This window comes from Labrus bergylta, chromosome 12, assembly GCF_963930695.1.
Source record: "Labrus bergylta chromosome 12, fLabBer1.1, whole genome shotgun sequence".
Taxonomy (NCBI): Eukaryota; Metazoa; Chordata; class Actinopteri; order Labriformes; family Labridae; genus Labrus; species Labrus bergylta.
In genome coordinates, this window is record NC_089206.1 from 1,304,610 (window position 1) to 1,330,927 (window position 26,318).

General features: G+C 42.3%; 3 protein-coding genes across 3 annotated transcripts; 2 read left to right on the forward strand and 1 right to left on the reverse strand.

The window, feature by feature from the left end:
• Window positions 1–608: 608 nt before the first annotated feature.
• Window positions 609–9,160, forward strand: tafazzin (tafazzin, phospholipid-lysophospholipid transacylase). Its single transcript, XM_020655577.3, has 11 exons — window positions 609–748; window positions 1,313–1,461; window positions 3,431–3,559; window positions 3,645–3,690; window positions 3,778–3,863; window positions 4,946–5,026; window positions 5,284–5,325; window positions 5,467–5,529; window positions 6,389–6,441; window positions 6,562–6,639; window positions 7,004–9,160. The coding sequence occupies exons 2-11, from the start codon at window positions 1,353–1,355 to the stop codon at window positions 7,103–7,105; spliced, it is 789 nt and encodes a 262-aa protein (XP_020511233.2). The 5' UTR covers window positions 609–748; window positions 1,313–1,352; the 3' UTR covers window positions 7,106–9,160.
• Window positions 9,161–10,252: 1,092 nt separating this feature from the next.
• Window positions 10,253–17,802, forward strand: atp6ap1a (ATPase H+ transporting accessory protein 1a). Its single transcript, XM_020655569.3, has 11 exons — window positions 10,253–10,411; window positions 11,480–11,606; window positions 11,954–12,028; window positions 12,190–12,383; window positions 13,050–13,090; window positions 13,284–13,369; window positions 13,473–13,622; window positions 13,727–13,884; window positions 14,777–14,827; window positions 14,931–15,168; window positions 15,303–17,802. The coding sequence occupies exons 1-11, from the start codon at window positions 10,281–10,283 to the stop codon at window positions 15,510–15,512; spliced, it is 1,461 nt and encodes a 486-aa protein (XP_020511225.2). The 5' UTR covers window positions 10,253–10,280; the 3' UTR covers window positions 15,513–17,802.
• Window positions 17,803–19,030: 1,228 nt separating this feature from the next.
• LOC110000326 (L-rhamnose-binding lectin SML) lies at window positions 19,031–24,961 on the reverse strand. The gene is made up of 9 exons (XM_020655575.3): window positions 24,839–24,961; window positions 23,769–23,801; window positions 23,627–23,689; window positions 23,243–23,378; window positions 21,992–22,101; window positions 20,791–20,835; window positions 20,571–20,703; window positions 20,363–20,466; window positions 19,031–19,265 (listed from the first exon to the last, which is right to left on the reverse strand). The coding sequence occupies exons 1-9, from the start codon at window positions 24,867–24,869 to the stop codon at window positions 19,255–19,257; spliced, it is 666 nt and encodes a 221-aa protein (XP_020511231.1). The 5' UTR covers window positions 24,870–24,961; the 3' UTR covers window positions 19,031–19,254.
• Window positions 24,962–26,318: the final 1,357 nt, after the last annotated feature.

Consider the following 26,318-nt stretch of genomic DNA (forward strand, 5'->3'; position numbering starts at 1 on the left):
GAGGGGCTACTGCCCTTTGTGATGTCATGAAGGGAGAATCTCCAAATGGCCTGTTTGAGTACACATTTTCTGAAAAGTGGAGCAGGCAGAAGACGGAGAGGATGGACTTTTCTCATCATTGGGGGGTTTGTAGACGGACTAGAGACACATGTTAGAGTTAGAGGAACATGGAGAAGTCTAATTTGCAGAATATGTGACCTTTAAGTCCTTCTCTGAGAGCACCGACCTCCATTTGTGGAGCGGCTGAAGCACAGGAGTTTCCTTTTACTTTGCTAAAAGTCCTTCAGGGCTTCAAACACGTCTCACTGAGAATGTTTTGCTCAATACTTTAATTTGAACAAATTTATTTTGTTTATTTTTTCTAACTCCAGTTCTATCCATACAGAGTAACTTACTCCTCGGTCAGTAACAGCAGGTCAAAGCAGGAGAAAAGGTTCACCTTTGCCCTACTTCACCTCATCCATTACCCAGAGTTCCGCACTTCTCAGCACGGAAGCGGGTTGTGGACTACAGTCTGACTACAACAAACGCGATATGATCATCGTAACGTGCGTTACTGTCGTAAATTAGGCTGTAAATAAAAAAGTAAAGCTTATAAAAAAAAGGAAACGTTGAATAAAACACAAAAATGAAAAAAAGTATCAAGTTAAAAAGACGTCCTCTAAAAAAAAGAACTACAGTACCCACGACGCATTGCGCGGCTTTCACATCCGGGGTCAGTGACCATCCGCCTGTCAGCAGGAGAAAGGTGAGGAAAATGTTTGATCTTGTTGTGTTTTCTTCTCTCCCTCAGTTTGTGGAGTCTCTTTAACATTTTAAATAACGAACTGTGAATAAAGACTCAACTTTAACTCCATATAGTGTAAATAAAACCCGCTTTTTGTCCGTTTCTTTAAGAAAATAGAGAAAGAGTGCTGAATATAAAGCTGACAGATATCTGTTGATAGACTGTCAGTACAGCGAACGTGTTTTGTGAGCAAACAAGGCAGCTTAACCATAAATTAATGAGTCTATATTTATATTTATATTTAAAGAACGAGTTTCTGACCTGAATGTGTCTTTAACAAGCAGTTAGCTAAGATGCTAACGTGAAGTAGCCATTGTTGTACAGACTCAGTCGCAGGTAGAAACATAATAAATGAATGATGCTGGTTTTAATTTAGTAAAGATGATTTTGGAGATTAAGAAGTCACAATGTTTGAATTGAATGATTAAAATGAGACAGACCTTTAGACACTTGTTATTTCAGTGAGTGATATTGAATCATTAATCTGTCCTCTGGGTTAGGGTAACTCTGTCTTCATGATTCCAGGTGAAGGTGTGTGTTGATGTAGTGTACGTGGAGCGCCGTGATGCCCCTGGAGGTCAGATGGCCGTTCCCACAGTGCCCCACTTTGGCATGGAGGCTCTCCGGCTCACTGGTTATGGGCATGGTGGGCTCCTATTCTTACTTCTGGACCAGTAAGTAGGAATGAGGACGGTCTTCAGTGTCCTATAACACAGATGCTCTTTAAACCCATGTTTCACAACGACCCCCCTGATGGAGTCTAGACCCTGATGGAGTCTAGACCCTGATGGAGTCTAGACCCTGATGGAGTCTAGAACCTGATGGACCCTGATGGAGTCTAGACCCTGATGGAGTCTAGAACCTGATGGACCCTGATGGAGTCTAGACCCTGATGGAGTCTAGACCCTGATGGAGTCTAGACCCTGATGGACCCTGATGGAGTCTAGACCCTGATGGTGGAGGTGACACCCCCCTGATGGAGTCTAGACCCTGATGGTGGAGGTGACACCCCCCTGATGGAGTCTAGACCCTGATGGTGGAGGTGATACCCCCCTGATGGAGTCTAGACCCTGATGGAGTCTAGACCCTGATGGACCCTGATGGAGTCTAGACCCTATTGGTGGAGGTGATACCCCCCTGATGGAGTCTAGACCCTGATGGACCCTGATGGAGTCTAGACCCTGATGGTGGAGGTGACACCCCCCTGATGGAGTCTAGACCCTGATGGTGGAGGTGACACCCCCCTGATGGAGTCTAGACCCTGATGGTGGAGGTGATACCCCCCTGATGGAGTCTAGACCCTGGTGGAGGTGATACCCCCCTGATGGAGTCTAGACCCTGATGGAGTCTAGACCCTGATGGACCCTGATGGAGTCTAGACCCTGATGGAGTCTAGACCCTGATGGACCCTGATGGAGTCTAGACCCTGATGGTGGAGGTGAAACCCCCCTGATGGAGTCTAGACCCTGATGGTGGAGGTGATACCCCCCTGATGGAGTCTAGACCCTAATGGTGGAGGTGATACCCCCCTGATGGAGTCTAGACCCTGATGGTGGAGGTGATACCCCCCGATGGAGTCTAGACCCTGATGGAGTCTAGACCCTGATGGACCCTGATGGAGTCTAGACCCTGATGGTGGAGGTGATACCCCCTGATGGAGTCTAGACCCTGATGATGGAGGTGATACCCCCCTGATGGAGTCTAGACCCTGATGGTGGAGGTGATACCCCCCTGATGGAGTCTAGACCCTGATGGTTGAGGTGATACCCCCCTGATGGAGTCTAGACCCTGATGGAGTCTAGATCCTGATGGACCCTGATGGAGTCTAGACCCTATTGGTGGAGGTGATACCCCCCTGATGGAGTCTAGACCCTGATGGTGGAGGTGATACCCCCCGATGGAGTCTAGACCCTGATGGAGTCTAGACCCTGATGGACCCTGATGGAGTCTAGACCCTGATGGACCCTGATGGAGTCTAGACCCTGATGGTGGAGGTGATACCCCCCTGATGGAGTCTAGACCCTGATGGTGGAGGTGATACCCCCCTGATGGAGTCTAGACCCTGATGGACCCTGATGGAGTCTAGACCCTGATGGTGGAGGTGATACCCCCCTGATGGAGTCTAGACCCTAATGGTGGAGGTGATACTCCCCTGATGGAGTCTAGACCCTGATGGTGGAGGTGATACCCCCCTGATGGAGTCTAGACCCTGATGGTGGAGGTGATACCCCCCTGATGGAGTCTAGACCCTGATGGTGGAGGTGACACCCCCCTGATGGAGTCTAGACCCTGATGGTGGAGGTGACACCCCCCTGATGGAGTCTAGACCCTGATGGTGGAGGTGATACCCCCCTGATGGAGTCTAGACCCTGATGGTGGAGGTGACACCCCCCTGATGGAGTCTAGACCCTGATGGTGGAGGTGATACCCCCCTGATGGAGTCTAGATCCTGATGGTGGAGGTGATACCCCCTGATGGAGTGGATCGCTGCATCACTTTGACATATTGTTTGATGGTTTTCTTGTATTGTTTCAAAGTTTAAAACTCTGTTGTCATGACGACGCGGGATGCTGGATCATTTATAAACACACACACACCTGAACAGAAACATTCCTCCCGCTAATAAACGTTCTTCTCCTTCAGAGTACATGAACTACTTGATGATCCACAACCAAGAGGTTTTACTGGACCTGATTGACCGGCGGCCCTCGGACACGCCCCTCATCACCGTGTCCAATCACCAGTCCTGTATGGACGACCCGCACATCTGGGGTAAAGAACGACACGCGGTCTGAATTTTTACTCAGTTAAAGCAGTCAGGAAAAACAGCTGAGGTAATGAAGTGTGTTTGCAACAGGTATCTTAAAGCTCAGGCAGCTGTGGAGCTTCAACAAGATGCGCTGGTGAGTTTATTTACATTCACTCGTTTTTTCAGTGATTTCTGTGATTCTGCTTCTGAGTTGTACGATTGTTTACCTGGAATCACTCAGGACTCCAGCGGCGTCCGACATCTGTTTCACAAGAGAGCTGCACTCGAGATTCTTCAGCCGTGGGAGGTGTGTTCCTGTGGTCAGAGGTGAGGCAACGTCTGGGTTTCAGAACCAACTTTGTCTCACTGTTAGAGGAAGAATGTGTCGACTTTTTGATCCAGTAGATGTCGCCCTTGAGCTCCAGCATGAAACCAAAACAAACTTCCTGTTAGGCCACGCCTCCTCCATCCTGAAGCCTCCGCTCTCCTCCAGAGACACACCTCCACCCCCCTCTCCACTTGTGTTGGCATGAAGGAGTATATTGCAAGCGGCGGACAAAATTGTTCAGTCTCCAGCTGCATTGTTGTGTCAGCATGCTAATGTTAGCGCTCTTTAGTTAGCTCGTAGCTTCACATTGTTGTGTCAGCATGCTAATGTTAGCGCTCTTTAGTTAGCTCGTACCTTCACATTGTTGTGTTAGCATGCTAATGTTAGCGCTCTTTAGTTAGCTCGTAGCTTCACATTGTTGTGTTAGCATGCTAATGTTAGCGCTCTTTAGTTAGCTCGTAGCTTCACATTTCATGTAAACTGACACAGAATGAGCGTGATCTAAAAACTCTTACTAACATCCAAATAATCAGTGAGTATGTTCTTCTTCTTCTCTCTAGTTCTCGACTAAAACAGCTTTTATACACAAGGGGAGGAGCCGGCCGTCCCGTCCATGTAAACACGGCTCTGACAACAACACAGCCAGCGGGACTCGAGCTTCTCCCTCATTGTAGACAGTCAGGACTCAGAGACACATTTACACAGGACAGACTTTATGATTTATTTATGTGGAACATGTCGCTCATTCTTCCTTTAACTGTTAAGACAACAAGTTCAGATTATAGTTCCATGGATTCTTTCTCTCAGGAAGTATCCAAAGAAAGTACTGGAGCATCACTTAAGGCAGATTTTAAAGAGATGTTTTGCAGTGGGTGTAAACTTCAGTCATTTGCACCAAAAGTAAATGTGCCTGCAGTGATTCGTGTGCTCCAGGACTTTCTGTGGATCCTGCCTGAGAGAAGGAGTCCACTGAATTATAATTAGGACGTCTTAAGTCCTTCTCTGAGAGCGACGACCTCCCTTTGCAGAGCGGCTGAAGCTCAAGTGTGTCCTTCTTAGTGACATGAAGTGTTTCCTGTAGGGGATGGTGTTTACCAGAAAGGCATGGATTTCATTCTAGAGAAACTGAACCGAGGAGAGTGGGTGCACGTTTTTCCAGAAGGTACGTTCACCTTTTTCATCACATTTAATATATTTCTTTCATCTTTAGAAGTTCCTCCCTGTTTGTGTTTTAGTTTTCCATCCATCCATTATCAATACCGCTTTTTCTGTCACCGGGGGGTTGGAGTCGACCCCAGCTGTCATTGGATGAGAGGCGGGGTAACACTCTGGACTGGTCGCCCGTCAGTCACAGGGTGTGTTCCAGCTTTTAGTCTGAGTAAATAAATAAAAGCTTCCTCTCTCCGTCCTCTCTAACAGGCAAAGTCAACATGACAGAAGAATTTATACGGTTAAAATGGGGTGAGTACAGAGATTTATTTTGTAAATCTTTGTCCCACTGTGATGGGGGGCGCATGGCAAACGTTCATAGCTATAAGATAGGAGATTTACAAAATGCCTCTTCTCTGAGAGAGATGATCATTTCTGCTCTCTGTGTTTCAGGCGTGGGTCGATTGATAGCTGACTGCTCCCTAAATCCCATCATCCTGCCGCTGTGGCACGTAGGTGAGTAACACCGCTTCAGATGACAACATGCTATCTCACCTGTTCTGCTGCTTCATTGTTTTACTCTGAAGAATTAAAGATGGAGTCGGTAGACAAAAGTAAACACAACATTCAAACTGATCCCCTCCTCCTCCGGCTGTAGTGTGTACGTTTACAGCTTGTAGCTACACTGCAAGCTAACGCACAAAAGACAACACAAGGTTCACCCTCGTTTTAGAACGAGCTTTATCCACTTGGTGTTTCTCCTCACTCTCATTATATTTTCTCTTCTTTGCTGCTACGTCCTCGTCCGTCATATTCACCGGTTTGAATCTCGTCCAATCGCTGAATTGTATCCACTCCTAAACTCACCTGCTGCGCTGTGATTGGCTGGAGGAAACACACCAGCTCCGCCCAGAAACGTCCCGAGTCAACCAGAACAAAGCAGAACGGTAAAATCCAGTCAGAGGACAGAGTCTCTGCTAATTATATCCTGCTGCGTTCTCACATCAGCTCACTCTGACTTCATGTCAATACGAGGAGGCTGGAGGAGAAACTCCAGATAAAATCTGAGGGAAACATTCAGCTGCTTGCTTTCACACATGCAGCTCCTCCTGCAAATATCGGGAGTTTTCTTTACAGTAAGCGTGAAAACTCTACTTGAGTGTGGAATTTGGCAGGAAGCAAAAACAGACTGATGAGTGGGAAGAGCTTCATCATCCTCACGGCTATAATCGAAGAGCTGAATCTTATGTCCTTGAAAGTCTGAAGAAGTGACACAAACACTGATACGAATAAAGAATCGTTATAAAACATCTCCAACCTTATCTTTTATAAGATGTTGATAACTCATCCCTGATTTCTTCTTCTGTGTTCTCAGGTTTGAGCGACGTCCTGCCAAATGTGAAGCCCTACATTCCCCGAGTTGGCAAGGTGAGAACAAATCCATCTCATCCTAACAGCAGTCACTTTTTACATTTCATGACCTGAAGTCTTTGTTACCTGTATCATGCGACGTTGGGCGTCACTGTGGGTTTGCTCGCTTGCTTGCAGAGAATCACAGTGTTGGTGGGGAAACCGTTCCACCTGAAGGACATCGTTGAATCTCTGCGAGCTGAAAACAAGAGTCAGGTGAGGACGGGACGAGTTTCACCTGTACACACTGTGCAGCATCAGAACAGATTAAACATGTTTTATTCATTTAACTCTGTTTAACTTTGTGACCAACAAGGACTTCAGAGTGTTTGGATTTGCAGGCGCCTGTTGAAAATGTAGACGGACAGAATTAAAGCTATAAATGAGGAGCTGCTGTGGCTCAGTGGTAGAGTCGGTCCTTGGGCTGGACCCTCAACCCCAAATCTAGAGCCGGGCCTGTTTGGGAGGTCGTTTTCAAACCATACTTAGGGGTGGTTTATGAGGCGGCCTTGGGTCTGAATTGGTCATCATAAAGGTAATTTATCTTCATCTTTATTTCTGGTTTAAATCTTTCTTTCAGATGGAAATGAGGAAGACGTTGACTGACTTCATCCAGGGGGAGTTTTGGAGCCTGAAGACCCAGGCGGAGGCCCTCCACGGGCAGATACAGACCAAATCATGAGTCCCAGCCATCCCACTTTATCCTGCCACACTCCTCACAGCCCAACACGACTGAAGATCGTTTACCCCCAAGCCGAGGGTAACACCTTCTCAACTTGAAATCCACCCACCCACACGACGTGATTCTTTGTGTTTTGGTCTCTCCTCTCCGCTATCGTTGAACCTTTCAAACAGAGAAGTCGTTGAGTCTCAAGGTTTGAATGTGTTGAACATTTTTTTTGCTGGATATTTTGTCGGCTCAGGATCAAAAACTGATTCATGCTGGTGCAACACAAAGATTTCTAGAATGGCAGGAGTCATGTTTTAGTTAAATACAGAATCTGCAAATGTGTGAAATGGACTGATGGACTGGAGTTACTTAAATACAAACCTGTGTGTGATCTACGGCCAGCCAGTCTGACGCTGAGAGCTCATTTCAGTCAGTCAGGGAAAAAAAAAATAAGTCATGAATGTTTCTCATTTAACTCAACATGTGAGCTTCTTAGCTGAGCTTTAGTTATTCTCCTTCTCAGACACTCAGAGTTTGAGTGATTCTGCCCGATGATTCAATGCCTCAGGATTTATGTGCCGTGCCAATGCAGGAAGTTGCGTATACCTTGAATGCATCAAGGCCATTAGGGTGTGAGTGTTAGCATTTATAATTTAAAGGATTAGAGTTTAAACTAACTTTGTTTTAGTTGCCTCACCAAACTGGAAATATAGTTTATTTTGCAGTTTACATGCAAGAAATGTGAAAACGTACAAATTAGATGTAAAATATATTCAGGGCATTTACAGAAGTGTCTAAAATGTTCATATTTTCAAGGTGAACATCACTAAAAGCAGATGTTTGTTTTCATACTAATTATTAGTATACATAATTAGGGCTGTCAAAGGATTAAAAATGTAAAATTCCATTATTTCACATTTAAAAATAAAACTTGATAGGCTTTTATTTTGAAATGTTTGTCCTGTCTTACACCGAGAGTACTTCACTTGCTGTGTGCTTTTATTTTGAAATACAGTAAGGCCCTTCCTTTAGAGTGAAGGTTAGGACATGAAGTTAAGCACAGAAACAGGAAGTGGTTAACTAGTGTGATACGAGAGGCACGCGGAGAACATGACTGTTAGGATTGTGTTATTTTACGATTAAAGGAAGAATGTGCGACTCTTTGATTCCAGTAGATGTCGCTCTTGAGCTCCAGCATGAAACCAAAACGAACTGCTGTTAGGCCACGCCTCCTCCATACTGAAGCCTCCGCTCTCCTCCAGAGACACACCTCCAACCCCCCTCCAATCGCTTTCTCATGAAGGTGTTTAGCACAAGCAGCAAACAAAATCCTCCCTGGTTCGAGCTGCAATCCCATGTCCTGCATTGTTGTGTTAGCATGCTAAAGTTAGCGCTCTTTAGTTAGCTCGTAGCTTCACATTGTTGTGTTAGCATGCTAATGTTAGCGCTCTTTAGTTAGCTCGTAGCTTCACATTTCATGTAAACTGACACAGAATGAGCGTGATCTAAAAACTCTTACTAACATCCAAATAATCAGTGAGTATGTTCTTCTTCTTCTCTCTAGTTCTTGACTAAAACAGCTTTTATACACAAGGGGAGGAGCCGGCCGTCCCGTCCATGTAAACACGGCTCTGACAACAACACAGCCAGCGGGACTCGAGCTTCTCCCTCATTGTAGACAGTCAGGACTCAGAGACACATTTACACAGGACAGACTTCATGATTTATTTATGTCGCACATTCTTCCTTTAAATGTTTTTCTTCTATTAAGTCCATGCTGCTTTAAATCTGTCAACATTGATGTTTAACTGAAGTTTCTTGGAAGTTCTTCAGAAGAAGTTTTACAATCCGAGTTTTTCCTGGAGATCTTTCCATCCTCCGACCTCTTCTTCTTCCTCGTTACAGATGTATATAACTTATTTAATCACAGAGATGAATGGCTTTTATAAGGAAGGGAAGGCCAGGGCGACGAGATCTGTGCTTGTTTTATACATGTACTGCCTTACTGTGAATGCAACTCTTTCCTACTGTACACGATGTGAATGCCCATAAAAGTACCCGACTTTTCATCATTTTCACAGTGTGTTCTTTTTTTAGTCTATGTGGAACGATTCTGTGAGACCTAAGCTCACAATCCCTTACATTGTACTCTATTTAAATACAGTACTTCAGGTAATTACACTAACATTTCATCACGGATAGATCAGTGAACTCTTAAGAGACTTTAAAACGGGCGATATTTATTTTACAAACTAGTGAAGCAGAAGGATAAAGAGCTTAAAAAAACAAGTAAACAAATAATAGAGTATCTAATAATTATACTAAGTGCAAGTAGGCTTAAGTGGATTGTATTCTATTCTTCTATGTATCCAGAATTCTGCTGCTCGCCTTCTCACAGCCTCCTGCACCTGTGACAAAACAGGACTTTAACGTTTGTATTTTGTATCTATTTGTATTTATTATTATTAATAACTTAACAAAGAAATGGTGTAAAAGAAGGAGGATGAGAGTTGAGATTGGCAGTGGTTGTAGTCCATGTTGAGGAGGTGAGTTTTTAGGGAGTTCTTGGAGGAAGTGAATGTGTGTGTGTGGGGGGGGGGGGGTTCCAGAGAGTGGGATCAGCAATGGAGAAGGCCCTGTCCCCCCAGGACTGATGGTTTGTCCTGCAGAGTTTAAATATTTAATTTTATATATAATATAAATATATAATTTGTATTTAATTTAATTATTTATTTAATTATCAAAGACTTTATTTATATTTTTATTTAAATATTTATTTAATTATCAAAGACTTTATATTTTTATTTTAATATTTATTTAATTATCAAATACTTTATTTATACTTTTATTTAAATATTTATTTAATTATCAAAGACTATTTTTATTTTTATTCAAATATTTATTTAATTATCATACTTTATTTATACTTTTATTTAAATATTCATTTAATTATCAAAGACTATTTTTATTTTTATTCAAATATTTATTTAATTATCAAATACTTTATTTATACGTTTATTTAAATATTTATTTAATTATCAAATACTTTATTTATATTTTTATTTAAATGTTTATCGCGTGAAAACCATGATGAGAACGAGGTTCGAGCCTCTCCTTCATCTCCTTCATCCCTACGTCATGTGACCTCGCTGACGTCACCACCTGCTGTCAGAGAGCGCTTCCAAAGATGGCGACGACAGGGACGATGCACCTTCAGCGCATCTCTGCGTCTTTGGCCGTTTTGCTCGCTTTATTCAGCTTATTAAACTCGGCAAAATGCGACGAGCAGGTGCCGCTTATTCTGTGGACGAGCGAAGGGTAAGAAATGTTGATTTAAGTGTGTCTTTTAATGGTGAATTAACGGAGGAGAGGCGGATCTATGGACGGATGGTTTGACGCTCGTTGCAAACCGTTTAGCTAATAACGGTTAGCTGTGGATGTTATTAAATTAACCTTCTCTGATACATTATAAATAACATTCAGTCCAAACTATTATTTATTCTGACGATTTAAATACTGAATTAAAATGAGTGTATCATGATATCCTAATGAATGACAGGTGTCATCATCATCTGTCGTTTAAAAACAGCGTTTTATTAATTTGGATTAATATATAAATATATTAATCTTTAAATTATTAATATTCTGACTATTTGTGGATTACTAATGATGTGAATTCAGGTTCTTTTTCAGTGAAACACATTATTTGGCTCACATCTTTCAGGTGTTATTGAATCACCTGTGTGTTATATGATAATTAAGATTTAATACGACAATAATAATAATAATAATAATAATAAAACAAACTGTTAATATGATAAAGTAAAATATATGCGCACATACAAATGAAAGGTTAGAAAATATTTGACAAATACAAGATGTGTGTTATTCTTATGAAATCCTGGTTTCAGATAAAAAGATTAAGATTAATAAAACAATTTCTTTATTAATATAAAGAACAATGTTTTAGGTTAGTTGGTCAATAAATTTTAAATTATTTATGGACAATTTATCACATTTTTTAAATTCATATTTCACCAAAAGAATCTGAAAATCTCTTTACCAGCTGTCGCAAAACTCAGAAAAGATAAAAATATCCCTTTATCATATTTTCTTTATACATTTAAGTACAATAAACGACCACAAATAACTATAATCACAATATATAATCTGTGTTTGCACGCTAATGTAGTTTTATTGTAGTATCGTGTGTTTCTTCAGGGGGAGAGAGCTCTGTTGGTGATTTGTTGTTAGGAGTAAATTGAGTTGAAAGTAATTGTGATCTATTAATTATAAAATATTGAAGGTGTTACCTGTAAATGTTATTTAACGGTTTGTAAGATTTTTACCTGTGTCTATAATCTGAAGATGTCCTCCACCTCTCAGGGTCTCCACATCGACTCAGGCTCCTCCTGCAGCCGGTCACATCGTGGAGCAGCAGCAGCTCTCCTCTTACCTGGAAAAAGCTCTGAATGAAGGCGCTAAAAACGTGGTGCTGTTCCTTCAGGACAAGGTACGCACCCTCGCCCACAGTCACACTTCAGGTTACTGTGGGGGAAAAAAAGAGTTCATAAGCTGTCAATGTTGGCAACTCAAACCTCTGACCATCAGGCTTATCACTAAACAATTGGTCTCCACTTTGAACCCCTAAACTCACGGTAACCATAGTAACAGACAAAAAGACTGTTTGCTGACACCTTTCTGCATTTAAAATACTTTGCATGTATCTTTACAACGATTTAAAATTCTCAACTCTACACATTCTTTGCCCAATCCAACAATCGTTTTAAACTGGACTTTTTTAGTTTCTCCATGTAAATTATTGTTGTTAAAAAAATGTCTTCCCTGGTCTCCACCCAGATGAGCATAGAGGACTTCACCATGTACGGAGGAGCTTTTGGAAACAAGCAGGACAGTGTTTACCCTAACCTCGAGGTGAGACGATGTAATCGACTGTTTTTAAATATTATCAAGCTGACACTCTGAATCTGTGTCTGTTCCTGTCTTAAGTAAACATAAAGGAACTAAACAAATCAGACTGAAGTAAAACCTTTAAGTGAATAATAATACGCATGTTTGCTTCACTTGTGCCACAGGTGGCTCTCATGTCCTCGTCCTCCCGTCTGGTCTTACCTGCTGTGTCCTGGCCGGCCTCCAACGCAGTGATTGGTCAGCTGCAGGACCAATTAGAAACGTCCCCTCTGTACATGGACCCCGAGACCCTGAGTCAGCTGAGACTGAACGCCTCCTCTTCCGCCCTGCTGGTGTTCAGGCTGCCGTACGGCATCGGGTACGTACACCAGACGCACATTGAGAGAGAGGAAGTGACAGTTTGTTAGGCGTTACACACTTTACTACGTCAGGCTGGGAACTGGAATTAATAACATCTAACAAAATGATTTAAAAAGTAAGTTTATGTTAGTGCAACCTGCCCCTTTGACCTCTTAATGACCTTTAGCAGCACAGTAGTTTCGGCTGTGTTTTGATGGATTATACATTTAGACTTACAAGCATCATAGTGAGCAGATTAAAGGGACCTGGACTCCTCCCCCCACCCCTTCCTACAAATGTAAAAAAAAAACTCTGGAGTACTCTAATTAATTGAAATACTCCTATTTACACATTGTTATTGTCATCCTTTTGTGAGATTATGATACATAACTGAAAAACGAAAAGCATCAAGGTGTCATGTGGGTCTTCTCAGAGCTATGACTTAGTAAAAGGTTTGACAAATGTGTTTGAGCAGCCGACTACAGAAACAAACTTAGGTTTAAAAAGGGCTCATAAAAGAGCAGCAGAACCTTCCTGGATTATAAATGTTGATACATTTGATTCTAAGTGCACTGAGAGGTTACTGACAGTGTGAGCGACAAAGATGAACGAGCGTGCAGGATTCAGATTTTTCTGTGATTGCTTTTTTTAAATCGATATCTTATTGTTGCGTCTGTTCTCACAGGGCCGATCTGATGTCTGCAAAAGAGATTCTCAGTGGAAATGGTGAGTCTGCCGTGTAATCCGTCAATCCTTAAAGTGTCTGCGTTCATTATTCTCCTCGTGTATTCTGGCTCCTCCTCCTTTTAACCCTTCGCCTTCCTCTTCATGGATATAACATGAAGATTTTTTTCACTTTCTTTACATGTAGAAGTTAACTCGTAGCTGTTACGCTAATAGCTGCAATATTGTTTTCCAGATGAGGTGATTGGTCAAGTGATGAGTATCATGAAGAGCCAGTCTGTCCCGTACACGGCCATTTACACGGCCCTGCGTCCCTCCAGGGTGAGCTGACGGGTTATCCATCATGTTAATACACATTTAGAACGAGTCGTTGTCGCTCTGCTGCAGTTTGAAACGTGTTTTATGATGAACTTGTTCCTTACAGGAGGCGGCGTCCCTCTCTATGGAAGCAGGTCAGGGCGGAGGCCGCTCTCTGCTGCAGTACAGAGGAGGATACAGGGACAGGGAGAGGGAGAGGGAGAGGCAGCGCAAGGTCAAGGAGAGACCCGGGGTCTACGGACCCGTGGAATTTAAGGTGGAGTTCATTTGATTGCTGCCTCGTTTTTGTCTCATCAGAAAAGTTGAACGACAGTAAAAACATGCAGGAGTGCCAGAGTCACCTCCTCTCTCTCTTTACAGGAGGGAGATGAAACCTGCATCCTCCTGTGGGCCAAAAGCCTGTCCGTGAAGATCCTTCGGAGCGGTACGTGGGAGGATCATGATCTGACCCCGTCGACCTTCGGGGAGGGTGTCAGCCCGAAACTCCACGGCTCGAGCTGCGACAAAACCAAAGCCAGGTAGTCAACACCATGGAAAGCAAACTGTTGGAAGCCTTTGTTTGAATAATCAACTCTAACACTCATGACCTCATATTTAAGTGTTAACTCTTGAGCACTAGGGGGCAGTCTTGATCTGGCTGCAGGAGCTTGTTGTTTGCCTACATGTGTTTAAATTCATCTTAAACAAATACAATTATTATCAACATGATCTGACTACAGGAAGCCACCGGAGATCAATGTTTGCTGAATTCTGTTTGAATTCAATCCAAGTGAAACCATAAAAATAGATCAAATCTTCAATGATCTTCAGGCTGTGCAGATGTGAGGCAGAAACAGAAATGTTAGAAGAAACATTAAAAGTATATGAGATGTAGTACAGCCTCTTCCAGTAGGCGGCACTGTATTTACAAAATAAATTGACTAGGGTGGATGTGATCAGGCCAGGACTGTCATCAGTGTGAAATCATGTGAAAATTAAAGAATATCTGACATCTTGTATGGGAGGTAGTTCTTCCTCCGTGCAGTAGGGGGTGCAAAATCATTATTTTGAATGTTAGGACTTCTCTTCTTTTCTTCTTTGTTTGTAGTAAAGATTTGTTGTGTTTTTGATTGTTGGATTGACTAAAGGAGCATTTTAACAATTTGATCTGGTCTCCTGGAAAACGTGATGAACATTATTCAGATGATTTAATCATCCAGGTCATGATAAGCTAAAGACTAAACTGTAAACTGTGTCTGCTGACTTGATTGTGGTTTGACTGCTCTTGGTCTTTTGTTTTCTATTTTACTTTTGTGTTCTTCAAACTTACCGTGCCATCAGAGTTTTTCAACCTGATATTGTTCAGTCGGACTTTGTTAGTCCTGAATCTCAAAGTGTGATCAAATATTTACAGTCTGTGGTTCTTTGCAGGTTGGTTCTGAACTACGAGAACGTCCTCGGCCACCGCAGCTTCAAACTGATGTGAGTTCATCTCAGTTTACAGAGAGTATCATACAAACCACCGTCTCCTCCTGTCCCCTTAAACCTGTTGAACTTTCTGGATCGTGTCTGTTTGTCTTTCCAGGTTTGCTATGAGTCAGCGTCACTACAAAGTGTCTGCACGCCGCTGGTTCACGCTGGACGCCGTGGAGCTCGAGTACGACGGGACCAAAGCCACATTTAACGGCAGCAGACACATCTACGCTCCTGCTGAGTACTCGTACCGCTGCGAGTCCGTCACCAACTTCCGCTGGCCCCTTCTGACCCCGCGCACATCCAAAGATCCATCCAACCAGTGGAGGGTCTCTTTTGAGGACTTTCAGGTAAGATTATCCGTGTGATACCGTTTTATTTATCGTCTGAAATAATAACGATACGATTGCATTTTGACCCTCTGAGACATCAAGATTACAGAGACTTAAAAACACTCACTTCCTCTCGTTCCTTCACTCCACAGATCCAGGGCTTTAACGTGAGCAGCAGTGAGTTCTCGTATGCCAGCGACTGTGCAGGCTTCTTCTCTCCCGGTATCTGGATGGGTCTGATAACCAGTCTCCTCATGGTCCTGGTCCTCACCTACGGCCTGCACATGATCATGCAGCTCCGCACCATGGACCGCTTCGACGACCCCAAGGGCCCCGCCATCTCTGTGCCCCAGACAGAGTAGTAACACACACACATGCACACACACACACACACACACACACACACACACACACACACGTACACCAAAACCCTGTTTCCACCACGCGGTCCAGTTTGGTTCAGTACAGTTTGGTACGGTTACCCCTGATCTTGTGTTTCCACAGCCATCATATCCTAAGTTGGTAGGTGGGGCGGTGAGCCTGATAGGGTCGGATGGTTTCTCTTAAAACCCCAACAGAAGGGAAGCAAAAAAGTAGGACGGTACAGATCGGTTATTTTGGTACCATTCCCAACTTGTGACCCTGGAAACACCAATAAATGTGTACTGTACCAAACCGGTCCGAACTGGACCGCTTGGACATGGGGCTTTGGTTACATCATCTTCACTCCTTTCCTCCTCTCTCTCCCTCAAACGCTCCTCTTCCTGCTGAATGCCTCCCTCCCTTTACATTCCTCCTCCTGTTCATCTGTAGTTGGGCATTTTGCAGAATAATTAGTGATGTGTGCAGAAAAAGGGTTTAGTCATCACTGCGTATGTGTCGGTTCAGATATGTGGATCCTGGGACTGAAGAAACAAGTTTGTGTCTCTCGTGTTGAAGCATTACATTTCGTTTAACGATCAAAGCCGTCATCAAAGTCTCCTACCATCTCAAACATGTCGTCGTGTTGGTCAAGATGTTGGACAGAAGTGCAAATCCAGGAAGACGTTGGGCAATACTTCAACAACAATAAAAAACAATATATTTGATTACTCATCAGTTATCTTGAAAGTGTAGCATGATACTGATTCTAGCTAACAGTGCAGTAAGGTTGATGCTAAGGCTAGGTTAGCTGTTGTCTGACTAGAGCGTTCCATCAATTCCCAGCCAACTTAGGTCGTCAAAATGTTCAATAGTACTTTTTGATTCAACATGTTTTTAAATGATACAATCTCTGTTATTTTAGTAAATAATAGTATAAAACACCTCAAACCATATCTGTTATTTTAAGAACAAAGATGTTGACGGTGTTTTTGTGTATAATTTCGACTAGAGCCCAACCGATTAATCCGCCAATATTATCGTATCAAGTGACTATCGGTATCGGCCCCAAAAATCTCATACCTCTGTCATACCTACTTTTGACAGAGTGCCGGAGTTAGCCTGCATTTTTGAAAACATGAAATAATCCAATATTGTCTGCTTAAGACTTCCTTTTGTTGCCGTGGTATTGAAACAGGTTTCGATATCTGTTGTTTTATATTAGAATCATATCAAACGTGGTGTTTAAAATGCAGGTGTCGTGACAACCCTAGAGCCAACACTAGGGTTTGATAGCGTAACAAATTCAAAGCTTGTTGTGACGGGAATTGGCTGAATGTTCATGCTAGTCCACTTGCCCAAACGGGATCTAAGACGGTTCTTAAGTTGAACCACCTCTGAGCCAGCACTAGCATCAGGTTCACTTTGGTGGAAAAGGAGGTAATAGTGAAAGCAAAAATAAGAAATTAAGGGACAAAACATAATAAATATGAACCCAACAACGACCTTGAACTAAGTCTTCTCCAGAGGTCGCACACCAACACACGTGACCCAGCGTTACTCCGATTCTCAGGTTCTCGATCATTCGAGGAAATAGACATTTCTGGCCACATGGATGAAATGTATCTCTTATTCTAATCCATATGGTTAAAGGAGATTTTTGTGGATATGGGGTAAATCTTTCAGAACATGTAGCGCTGATCCACCAGAGGCGCAGACTTGGGGTTAAGTTGTCAGGCTGATGTGGATAAATGTCGTCCGTGAAAGGGTTACGATTGTACATAACTAAAGTTACTCATATTGAAATGCTATTTATTGATGGAACTACTTTTTGTGTGTTTACATTTGTGTTTGTGAGTTAAAGTGAAACGATGTAGCTGTTGAATGAAGGATGTTCGATGAGTCATATCATGGCATAACGTTAACCTCCAGTATTCGCCATCGCAGAGCAAAGGGACGTGTGCACAACAGAAAGGGACCACTCAGATATACAGCGTAAAAAAATTCACACATTTCCAGCTGTTTGTGATTTTACCTTCGTGGTCGTTTCACACAAACATGAGCTTAAAATGTTTTTTTTATTTGGAACTACGTTTGTTTTTTCTGTTAAAGTTATCATGAATAGAAGGCCGACTTTTAAATCTGATGTGCACTAAAATACACTCAATGTGAAATTATTTATTTTTGTTTATTTTATGTTGTTGTTTGTAGTGGATATGAATTGTGAGGTCCTGATTATGGTCCTGTGTCGTGCTGCTGCTGCTGTGACCCCAATAAAACATCTGTGAGAAAGTTCTTTGTTTGGTTTGAATCTGTTACGGACAAAACTGCAAGCTAGCTGGTAGTCCATCATACACTTCTTATTTTCTAAAGTTTATTTTTGTGGAGGGACAGGACATTTGTAAAGAGCTGGAAATTGGGGGGAAAAGAGAGAGAGTCAGGAATGACCTGCGGGAAAACACATCCTCTACTACTTCCTCTTAGCATTGGGGCACAAAAACTAACCACTTGACCCCAGACCCACCACTGATGTATCTCATGCAATCATCCACTCAAAGGCTGTTGTTAGGTTTAAAAGCACAAACAACTTTTACTCCAAAAGTGTCACAAGGAGATGATACTAGTCAAGCCTCCAGGCTGATCCCAGCTCACTGAGCGAAGTGCACAACTCTCTTAAAGCAACAGTAACTTAAAGGAAGACTGTGCGACATGTTCCACATAAATAAATCATAAAGTCTGTCCTGTGTAAATGTGTCTCTGAGTCCTGACTGTCTACAATGAGGGAGAAGCTCGAGTCCCGCTGGCTGTGTTGTTGTCAGAGCCGTGTTTACATGGACGGGACGGCCGGCTCCTCCCCTTGTGTATAAAAGCTGTTTTAGTCAAGAACTAGAGAGAAGAAGAAGAACATACTCACTGATTATTTGGATGTTAGTAAGAGTTTTTAGATCACGCTCATTCTGTGTCAGTTTACATGAAATGTGAAGCTACGAGCTAACTAAAGAGCGCTAACATTAGCATGCTAACACAACAATGTGAAGCTACGAGCTAACTAAAGAGCGCTAACATTAGCATGCTAACACAACAATGCAGCTCAAGCTAAGCACGATTTTATCCATCGCTTGGGCTTAATAGTGCTTAATTATGGTGCGTTCTTATTGATAACTCCTTTGTGAAAACACAAGGGGAGGGCAGTTGGAGGTGTGTCTCTGTAGGAGAGCGGAGGCTTCAGTATGGAGGAGGCGTGGCCAAACAGCAGTTTGTTTTGGTTTCATGCTGAAGCTCAAGGGCGACATCTACTGGATCAGAAAGTCGCACATTCTTTCTTTAAAGCAGATACTTAAACAAAAAATCAATGAAATGGCCAATAAAACATGTTAAAGACTAAATCCATAAAAACATGTTTGATCCATTGAACATTTGTCTTATTCAAAAACCACACACAGCTAACTGACTCTAAATGTCTATTTACTGGGAACATCATTAAAACTCTGTAGAAGAAAAGAAATACAAGAAGCCGGTCCCTTGCCTCATTCATGTTTTATTGACGATTGAAAGGTTCAGTTTGACTTCACAAACATATCAAGAGACAACTCTCTGCAAGGGTAGAAAGTAAAGTTCAAGTTCAAATCTGAAAAAGCCGATTCATCAGGCAACAGACAAAAAAACACCTCTCTTGTTATTGCAAACGGAGACTGAAGATATTTTGCCGAAATGTTTGGAAGAATAATCGTAACTTCATCTCGTTCACACAGGATCTGCAAAAAGACAGAAAACAAATTCATGTTAGAGGAGAACAAAATCGAGAGCGGTACTGAAAATTAGAAAATATTTAAAGAAGAGGGAAATGTGGAGGAGGGAGATTTTTTTCCTTAAATTCTGCATTTTAAATAAATAAAGTAGGAATAAAACTAAACTCTAAATGTCCAATCATTAAGATGATAAAGTGACCTTACTATATGATCAGACATTAAAGAAGTCATGTTCTGCCCTTTTTGGGGTTCATATATTTAATCTATGTTCCTACTAAAGTATGTTCACAATAACTAAAGTTATAAAAAGTGTCTGTTTTCATGACCTGCTGCTCCGTGCACCGGCTCGCTTCTGACTCTCTCTCTAAGGCTCTGAAGTGCCCACGTTCAGAGTCCCCACGTGTGCCAAGTCTGATCTGATTGGTCGGCCTGTTGGCTCTGCTGTAATTGGTCAGTCGCTCAGCACAGTTCTCGGAAATGTCCCGCCCCTTTTACCATATTGGGAATGCAGCCACTTTGGCTCCGAGGGGAGCATAAACATTAGCACCTTAGCACTACTGTGCTACGGCAGGCTACGGCATATCGTGGGCGTGCTACAGAAGTTAACGGGCGTGCAACATGAGCTGCTGGGCCACAACGAGCCAATGGGCTTAGATCAGTGATCTCACACTGACAAGACGTCACACTGGCAATTTTTTTTCGAGAGGGGCTAGAACCGAGCGTTACATGCAGCTAATGCTACAGCTAACAGGAGGAGGTAGGAGGAGCCGCGTTTCTGCGGACTTTGAATTTTTGGACACTTGGAAAACACATTAAAGAGCATATAAAACCAGAAAAAGCATAATATGACCCCTTTAAGGAAACATGCTATGTTGAAGTGCTGGCTTCTCTGACAGCAATGCAGCAGCCAGTATGTCCTCCTTCTAACTTTAGATTCTGCTCCTGAATGCTCTGGATTTGTTTGGACCAGAGAAGGTAGGTGGTTTTCAACTCATTTTAAACACTAGGTGTCAGAGATACATATACCTCCTCTGAATAACTTCCCAATCTAATCATTGTGTTCCTTTTCACTTGAGGCTAACGTGAACATGTGAGTAGCTTACAGAGACAGGTGTAGGCCACCTCCAGGTACTTGTAGGTGCCGTAACAGGGATCTCCAAACTCTGCGTTGCTCGCTCGGATAGTGCAGCTGTTTTTTCCGTTACACCTGTGGGTGCAGAGTGATGAGCGTGAATCACAGGTTGAAATAAGAGGGAGCAAGATGTATGAAATCTGCAGTGAGTTTGAGTCATGGAGAGTGAGCAGCTGTACCTTTCAGCCACTCTGTTCACAGCCTTGGAGCAGTAGATATTTTGGACTTCATTGACTGGACGCTGGAAAGAGCACACGGAGCTGTCGAGGCGTCCGTAATGAGCCCCGTACAAAGATATCACCTGACCGACACCTGACAGAAAGAGGAGGAGCTGTGAGTTTAAAATGAATGTTCTTGTGTCTGTTGTGATGAAGTTATCAGAAGTGAAAGTGATCTCACCACAACGTAGGTCTGCAAAAGATTCCTCGCAAATGACCTGGCGAACTGTGAGAGGAACATCGGGCAGGTTAGACATCAACATTTTGAAGGACGTTAACACTGTAACGAGCCCATCAGCCAGCGCTCTCTCAAGTTACCGTCTTTAAACCCCAAACTGACAAAAAAAACCTTCTAAGTATGAAATTCATGGTCTACTTGTTTTTAAGTAGCATTTTAAATGAAGAATGTGCAACTTTTTGATCCAGTAGGTGTCGCACCTTGTCCTTTGCTCGAGCTGCAATTGCCTGGTGCCTCTATTTTTGGGCCATATGTTCCCACAGTTCTAGGACATTTTCAAAATGAGATCTTGTGTTCCTACATTTCCCTTCAATTTAAGCCCTATCCTCCCACTATGGTTTGCGTCCAGTTGCTGCGCTTCATTCGACCAATCTGACCGGAAGCTAGTCGATGTGAGGCCTCTGTGCTACTTAGTTTAGTTTGTTTATTTAAAAGGACAATGTGCACTTACATTAAATGTTTGCAATAAACAAAAAGATGGGCGCACCAGATTTAGCTAAAAGCTACATTCCATCTGTAGTCCATTGCTACTGGATAATAGGTCGGGTGTAATTGGTTACCAAATTGGGAGGAAGGGGGATCAAATCTGATACAAATTCATGATAAAGGAAATGTGGGAACATTGTGGGCCTAATTTTGGAAAAAAAATCTTAGAAATGTGGGAACATAGGGCTGTGGGAACATAGGCACGCTCCCCTATTTTTGTATTAGCAGGGCTAATGTTAGCGCTCTTTAGTTAGCTTGTAGCTGATCCAAAAGTCATGTTTGATCCCCCAAGATGTTCTCATGTCAAATCCCATGTTTTTAAAATCAGTTCAGATTTGAACATCGTCTGGAGTGTAGCCAGGCTAAGTCCACATTGTGTGTATAAGATGTGTTACTACATTTCAATCCCTGTGTATTCGCCTGTCACCACTTCACTATGTCACATTGTCTTTCATGGTGACATCATGTTTTCCACCTTTCCAAGCATCAAACATCTAGAATTAAAAAAATGAATAAAAATTCAAAAACTCGTTTTTCTTCAGACTACCAAAACTTAGATATAATCATCAAGCGTGGGCAGGTTTTGTTTTTTAATTGGTTCCCTTTGCAAACAATCAGTATATTGGAACAACTAATGTATCTTAAAGGTGTGACTGACTTGCTGGGAAGCAGGTGAAGTTGGTCTGCAGGTATTTGGAGATGCCGTAGCAGGGATCGGAGAATCGGACGACTTCTGAGTTTAGTTCACAAACTTTTTTTCCATCACACCTACAAGAAACAGTCACAGTTATAAACTAAAACAGGAGGAAGAGAATCGCTTTCAAGCATCTTCATTCAAAGTGCAGGTTATAGTGATGAGTGTTTGTACAAAGTGTGATATCAGAGGTCAATTTCCTGTCTGCTCTTTGACTATATTTCAGGTTTCCGTGTCGTGTACACTCATAAAGACGGCACTGATTCCTCAGTCTTTTGGTTCAAGGAGGAAAGTCTAAGACTCAATAACTCTGTGATTAATCAAAATAAAATCTGGGGAAAATATTTCCTGTTTATTAATGACACTTTAACCTTTTTTCTCATCTCACACGACGAAGGCATGCTCCTAAAATTGGAGGGTCTCATGAGGTTATAAAAGGTATGAAAGGCAAAAACAGTCTGACGCTAATTTTGAAAATGTATTATGACCGAAACCAATTAAAAACATTTCAATAAAAATAAATCTTTTGAGGAATAGATCAATAAATTAAAGAAATGTGAAACATACGGTCCTTAGACCATTTCCTGGTCATGAGGAGTAGTTAGGAAGCTTTCTCTTCGGGGGCACGAGGGTTAAACGACATTTTGAAAGCTGGATTTTTAAATGATAACCAAGCAACAAAAATGAAGCCAATCCAGAAATGCAAAATAACTGCAGTTCCTCGAGTGTCCACTTGAGGCTGGTTACAAAAGTGGGGGATCCCCATTAGGTCCCATGATAAAAATGTCCATTACAGCAGAAATCAACACTAAACAGCGGAGAGGGAGGCTTTTTTAAAATAACTTATCTGTTATTTTTTATTCAAGCTAAGCGTCATTGGTTAATTTGCATGATTGGGGGCGTGGTTGAGTTGATTGACAGGTGATGTTGTGCGTGTTTAGGTGTTCTGGATGAGGCTGAAGGCTTCCGTCTCTAGATGGACTGATTTCAGATTGAGCCAGAATTTCCAATATGGCGACTGCCATCACTTGGCTTCCCTAACGCCTCTTCAGAAACCAATGGGTGATGTCGCTGACATTACGTCCATATCTTATACACTCTATTATTATAACAGAAAACTGTAAAATTTTTCAGATTCTGCTTTTCAGGAAGAGAATAAGAACTCTTCCAGCTTGTAGTTTAAATGAGTTGTTTTGGGTTTTTTGGGGTCCATACCTCCTCCTGAGGACATCCACAGTCCCCCGCTGAGAGCACTGTGTGTTGGCGAGCTGCTGAGGAGACCGACCTTCACTGCACGTCTCTCTGTTCAGACGTCCATACAGAGCTTCCTGCACAATGATCACTCCACTCTCTGTAACACGGATACAACACAAGATCAGAGTTGCAATATTTATGAAACCAGGGGATATAAAGATAATCCTAAAATTATATAAAATACAGTATTCTGCGATTGCTTAATTTTTTTGACACCATGATGCTTCATCCTCACCACAGAGCTCTGATATCACACTTTGACTTGTTATAGTATTGTCAACACAGTTTTAAAGAGTTTAAACATCATCTCTGTGAATGTATAAAGCTTTATTTTCTTCTTCTCACCACAGCTTAGATGTTGAACACTGACGCTGTTGTCACATACGGTGATACTCTCTGTGGAAACACCTAAAACAAATATGAGTACAGTATGAGTTCAGGTGTGTTTTACAAAGAAATATTGACATGCATGCAGATAAATATTTACCTTTTGTCATCAGTGAACATGTCGCTGCAAGCACTGAAAGAAAATAAATACTGCAGTCAAACTGTGTGACCTGTTGAGTTTATATAACCAGAGATCAACTGATCAATTAATGAACAACAAGAACACTGTAAGGAGGATAAAAACAAAGCAACGATGTAAGACAATAATAATAAAAACTCAAGACAGTTGAGTTTTTCTTCACGGCTTCATTGGTGTGATGTTGAGTTCAGGGCAGAGGGGAAGAACCCAATCAGATGACCCTTTGTGGCCTTTTTTATTTTATTACAGGATTAATCTGTAACTCTGACTCTGAAAATGGGTACTGCAGTCTAAATTAAAAACATCATAGAGAGCTGTCCCCCCCCTCCTCTCTAGATTCCATGCTCACACAGGTCACCATGTGGTGGACTCTGAAGCTTCAGTGTTTATCCAGCTCTGCATGGGTCTGTAAACCTTTCTGTGTTCTAACCTCTCTCCATTTTTCAAAAGCATCTCCAATATTGATCCTAGTTTGAGCACGTTTCTGCTCGTGGAGCTTATTAGAAACATGCAGAGGCTTTTTAGGTCGGGTACAATCACTTCTATCTGAACCACTTCTCTTGACCGCTTCCATCGCTGCAACACCTGTTGACCTGATAACTGCTCTCATATCTGACAAACCGAGGGGCGTCCAAAACAGCTGTGTGGGGGGGTGTCTTAAAAGCGCCTACCTTCTCTGGTCCAAACAAATCCAGAGCATTCAGGAGCAGAATGTAAAGTTAGAAGGAGGACATACTGGCTGCTGCATTGTTGTCAGAGAAGCCAGCACTTCAACATAGCATGTTTCCTTAATGATCAGATAGTAAGATACCTTTATCATCTCACTCTCTACACATCTTACTGGTTGGATCTTTAACACTCTTACTGAAGTCATACTTGTTTATTTAATTATTGAATGTACAGATTAATTCTACTTTGAAAGTAAAAGAAAGAAACATAGAAAGAAGTCTTGTCTTAATCAAACGTTCTGTCAAAACTAATCTTCATGTTTAATATTTAAGATCATTTGAGCAGAAATCAAATCTACTTACACAGTGTGCTGCTGAGGCTGAAGAGGAGCATGGTGCTGGTAGAAGGTAAGAAGTGGGACTGATGGCAACTTGAACTCACGTCTATATTTATATTTGTGGGTCAAGGACTGTAAAAAACGAAATGTATTGATAGATTACATATTGACATGACTCAGATGGCTCCATGTCCAGCCGGTTGTAACGCACGACTCGAGCTCGTAAATGACTAATTACCAAAAGGAAATACAGACTCCTGTGGGATTCCCAGAAGGAAACTCATAAAGTGTTTTTAAGGAGCGGTACTCGATGTGGACCTCTCCCTCGGTTCAGTTCTTTATGGTCTAATAACCAAGTGACAGATGTTAGGATGGAGTATAAAATATTATTTAAAAAGGGCTTTGCTTCTGTTCGTTAGAGCTTGAGAAACACTCTGAGTTTTGATGAGTTGCAGCCTATTGACACAACATCTGATAACTTGAAAGAACTTTACGGGGCTTCTTTATTTTTTCTCCTGATTTCCTGGATCCCTTTGAGGTGTGTGCTGTTACTTGTTTAGTTTACTTCCTTAAACACTTAAACTGATAACCCTGCTGATAAGATAAGGTGTGATATATTGAGATGCTAAGATCAACAGGAAGAACAGCCAGAGAGGAACAGATGTCTTGTGTTACGTCCTGCTACGACCTCCACCTTTTTTCATAGATTGAGGGTGTTTCCAAACAAGTAACCCAGGCCCGGATCCGAGTACGCTTGACCCCAAAGTTTGGTTCATTTGTTCAGTTTGTACGCGTACTGTACTCAGAGGCGCTACTTGTCAAGAGACAAGGCAAGCAACTGCTTGGGGCTCCAGACCAGTAGGGGGCCCCCTGAGGGCTGACTTACTTTAACCAAATCAGTGCCAAAATATATAAATTTTGCAATGACAGTAGGAAACCTCCCTAAGGGGGCCACCATCTGACAGCACTCACTCTCATTGCCCTGCTAAGCGTTGCAGCGTTATTGCTGTTAAAACTAAAGTGTGTCAATGAAAGTCAACAACAAAAATGAAGAGTAATCAACCGTCTATAGGACAGAAAAAAGAGACAGGAAATAAAAGGATGAGGAGTAAACGCTGGGACACTGGAAGACATGATGGTGATGAACTCTGGTTTGAGGAGCCTCCAATTGATTTTTGCCTAGGGCCCCAACTGAGTCTAGAATCACCCCTGACTGTACTCAGGTACTGTGCCTGAGTCCACTTGAACAGGTACCTTCATTGTACAGATAGGACAGTGGATAAAGTCAGAAATAAAGGAGGGAGTGGAGAATGCGGGAAATGAGCCACAGGCCGGACCCGAACCCGGGCTGCCCGCCCAGAGGACCACAGCCTCCACACTTGGGGCGTGCGCACCAACCACCACGCCACCTGCCCCGTGTAAGGCAGTTTAAACCCTGTGGAGGAGGGTGCAGGTGTGTGAGCAGGCAAGACTATCTGTATTTCTTCTGTTTTGTGAAGAATTCT

Excerpts from the sequence above, each read along its gene's own strand:
- tafazzin (XM_020655577.3), top strand. The coding sequence starts at position 1,353 with ATGCCCCTGGAGGTCAGATGGCCGTTCCCACAGTGCCCCACTTTGGCA. Across the intron at positions 3,560-3,644 it reads GGACGACCCGCACATCTGGG|GTATCTTAAAGCTCAGGCAG; the intron begins GTAAAGAACGAC and ends TGTTTGCAACAG. Across the intron at positions 6,442-6,561 it reads ACATTCCCCGAGTTGGCAAG|AGAATCACAGTGTTGGTGGG; the intron begins GTGAGAACAAAT and ends GCTTGCTTGCAG.
- atp6ap1a (XM_020655569.3), top strand. The coding sequence starts at position 10,281 with ATGGCGACGACAGGGACGATGCACCTTCAGCGCATCTCTGCGTCTTTG. Across the intron at positions 10,412-11,479 it reads ATTCTGTGGACGAGCGAAGG|GGTCTCCACATCGACTCAGG; the intron begins GTAAGAAATGTT and ends TCCACCTCTCAG. Across the intron at positions 13,091-13,283 it reads AGAGATTCTCAGTGGAAATG|ATGAGGTGATTGGTCAAGTG; the intron begins GTGAGTCTGCCG and ends ATTGTTTTCCAG.
- LOC110000326 (XM_020655575.3), bottom strand. The coding sequence starts at position 24,869 with ATGCTCCTCTTCAGCCTCAGCAGCACACTGT. Across the intron at positions 23,379-23,626 it reads TGTTCAACATCTAAGCTGTG|AGAGTGGAGTGATCATTGTG; the intron begins GTGAGAAGAAGA and ends TCCGTGTTACAG. Across the intron at positions 20,836-21,991 it reads CTTCACCTGCTTCCCAGCAA|TTCGCCAGGTCATTTGCGAG; the intron begins GTCAGTCACACC and ends TTCCTCTCACAG.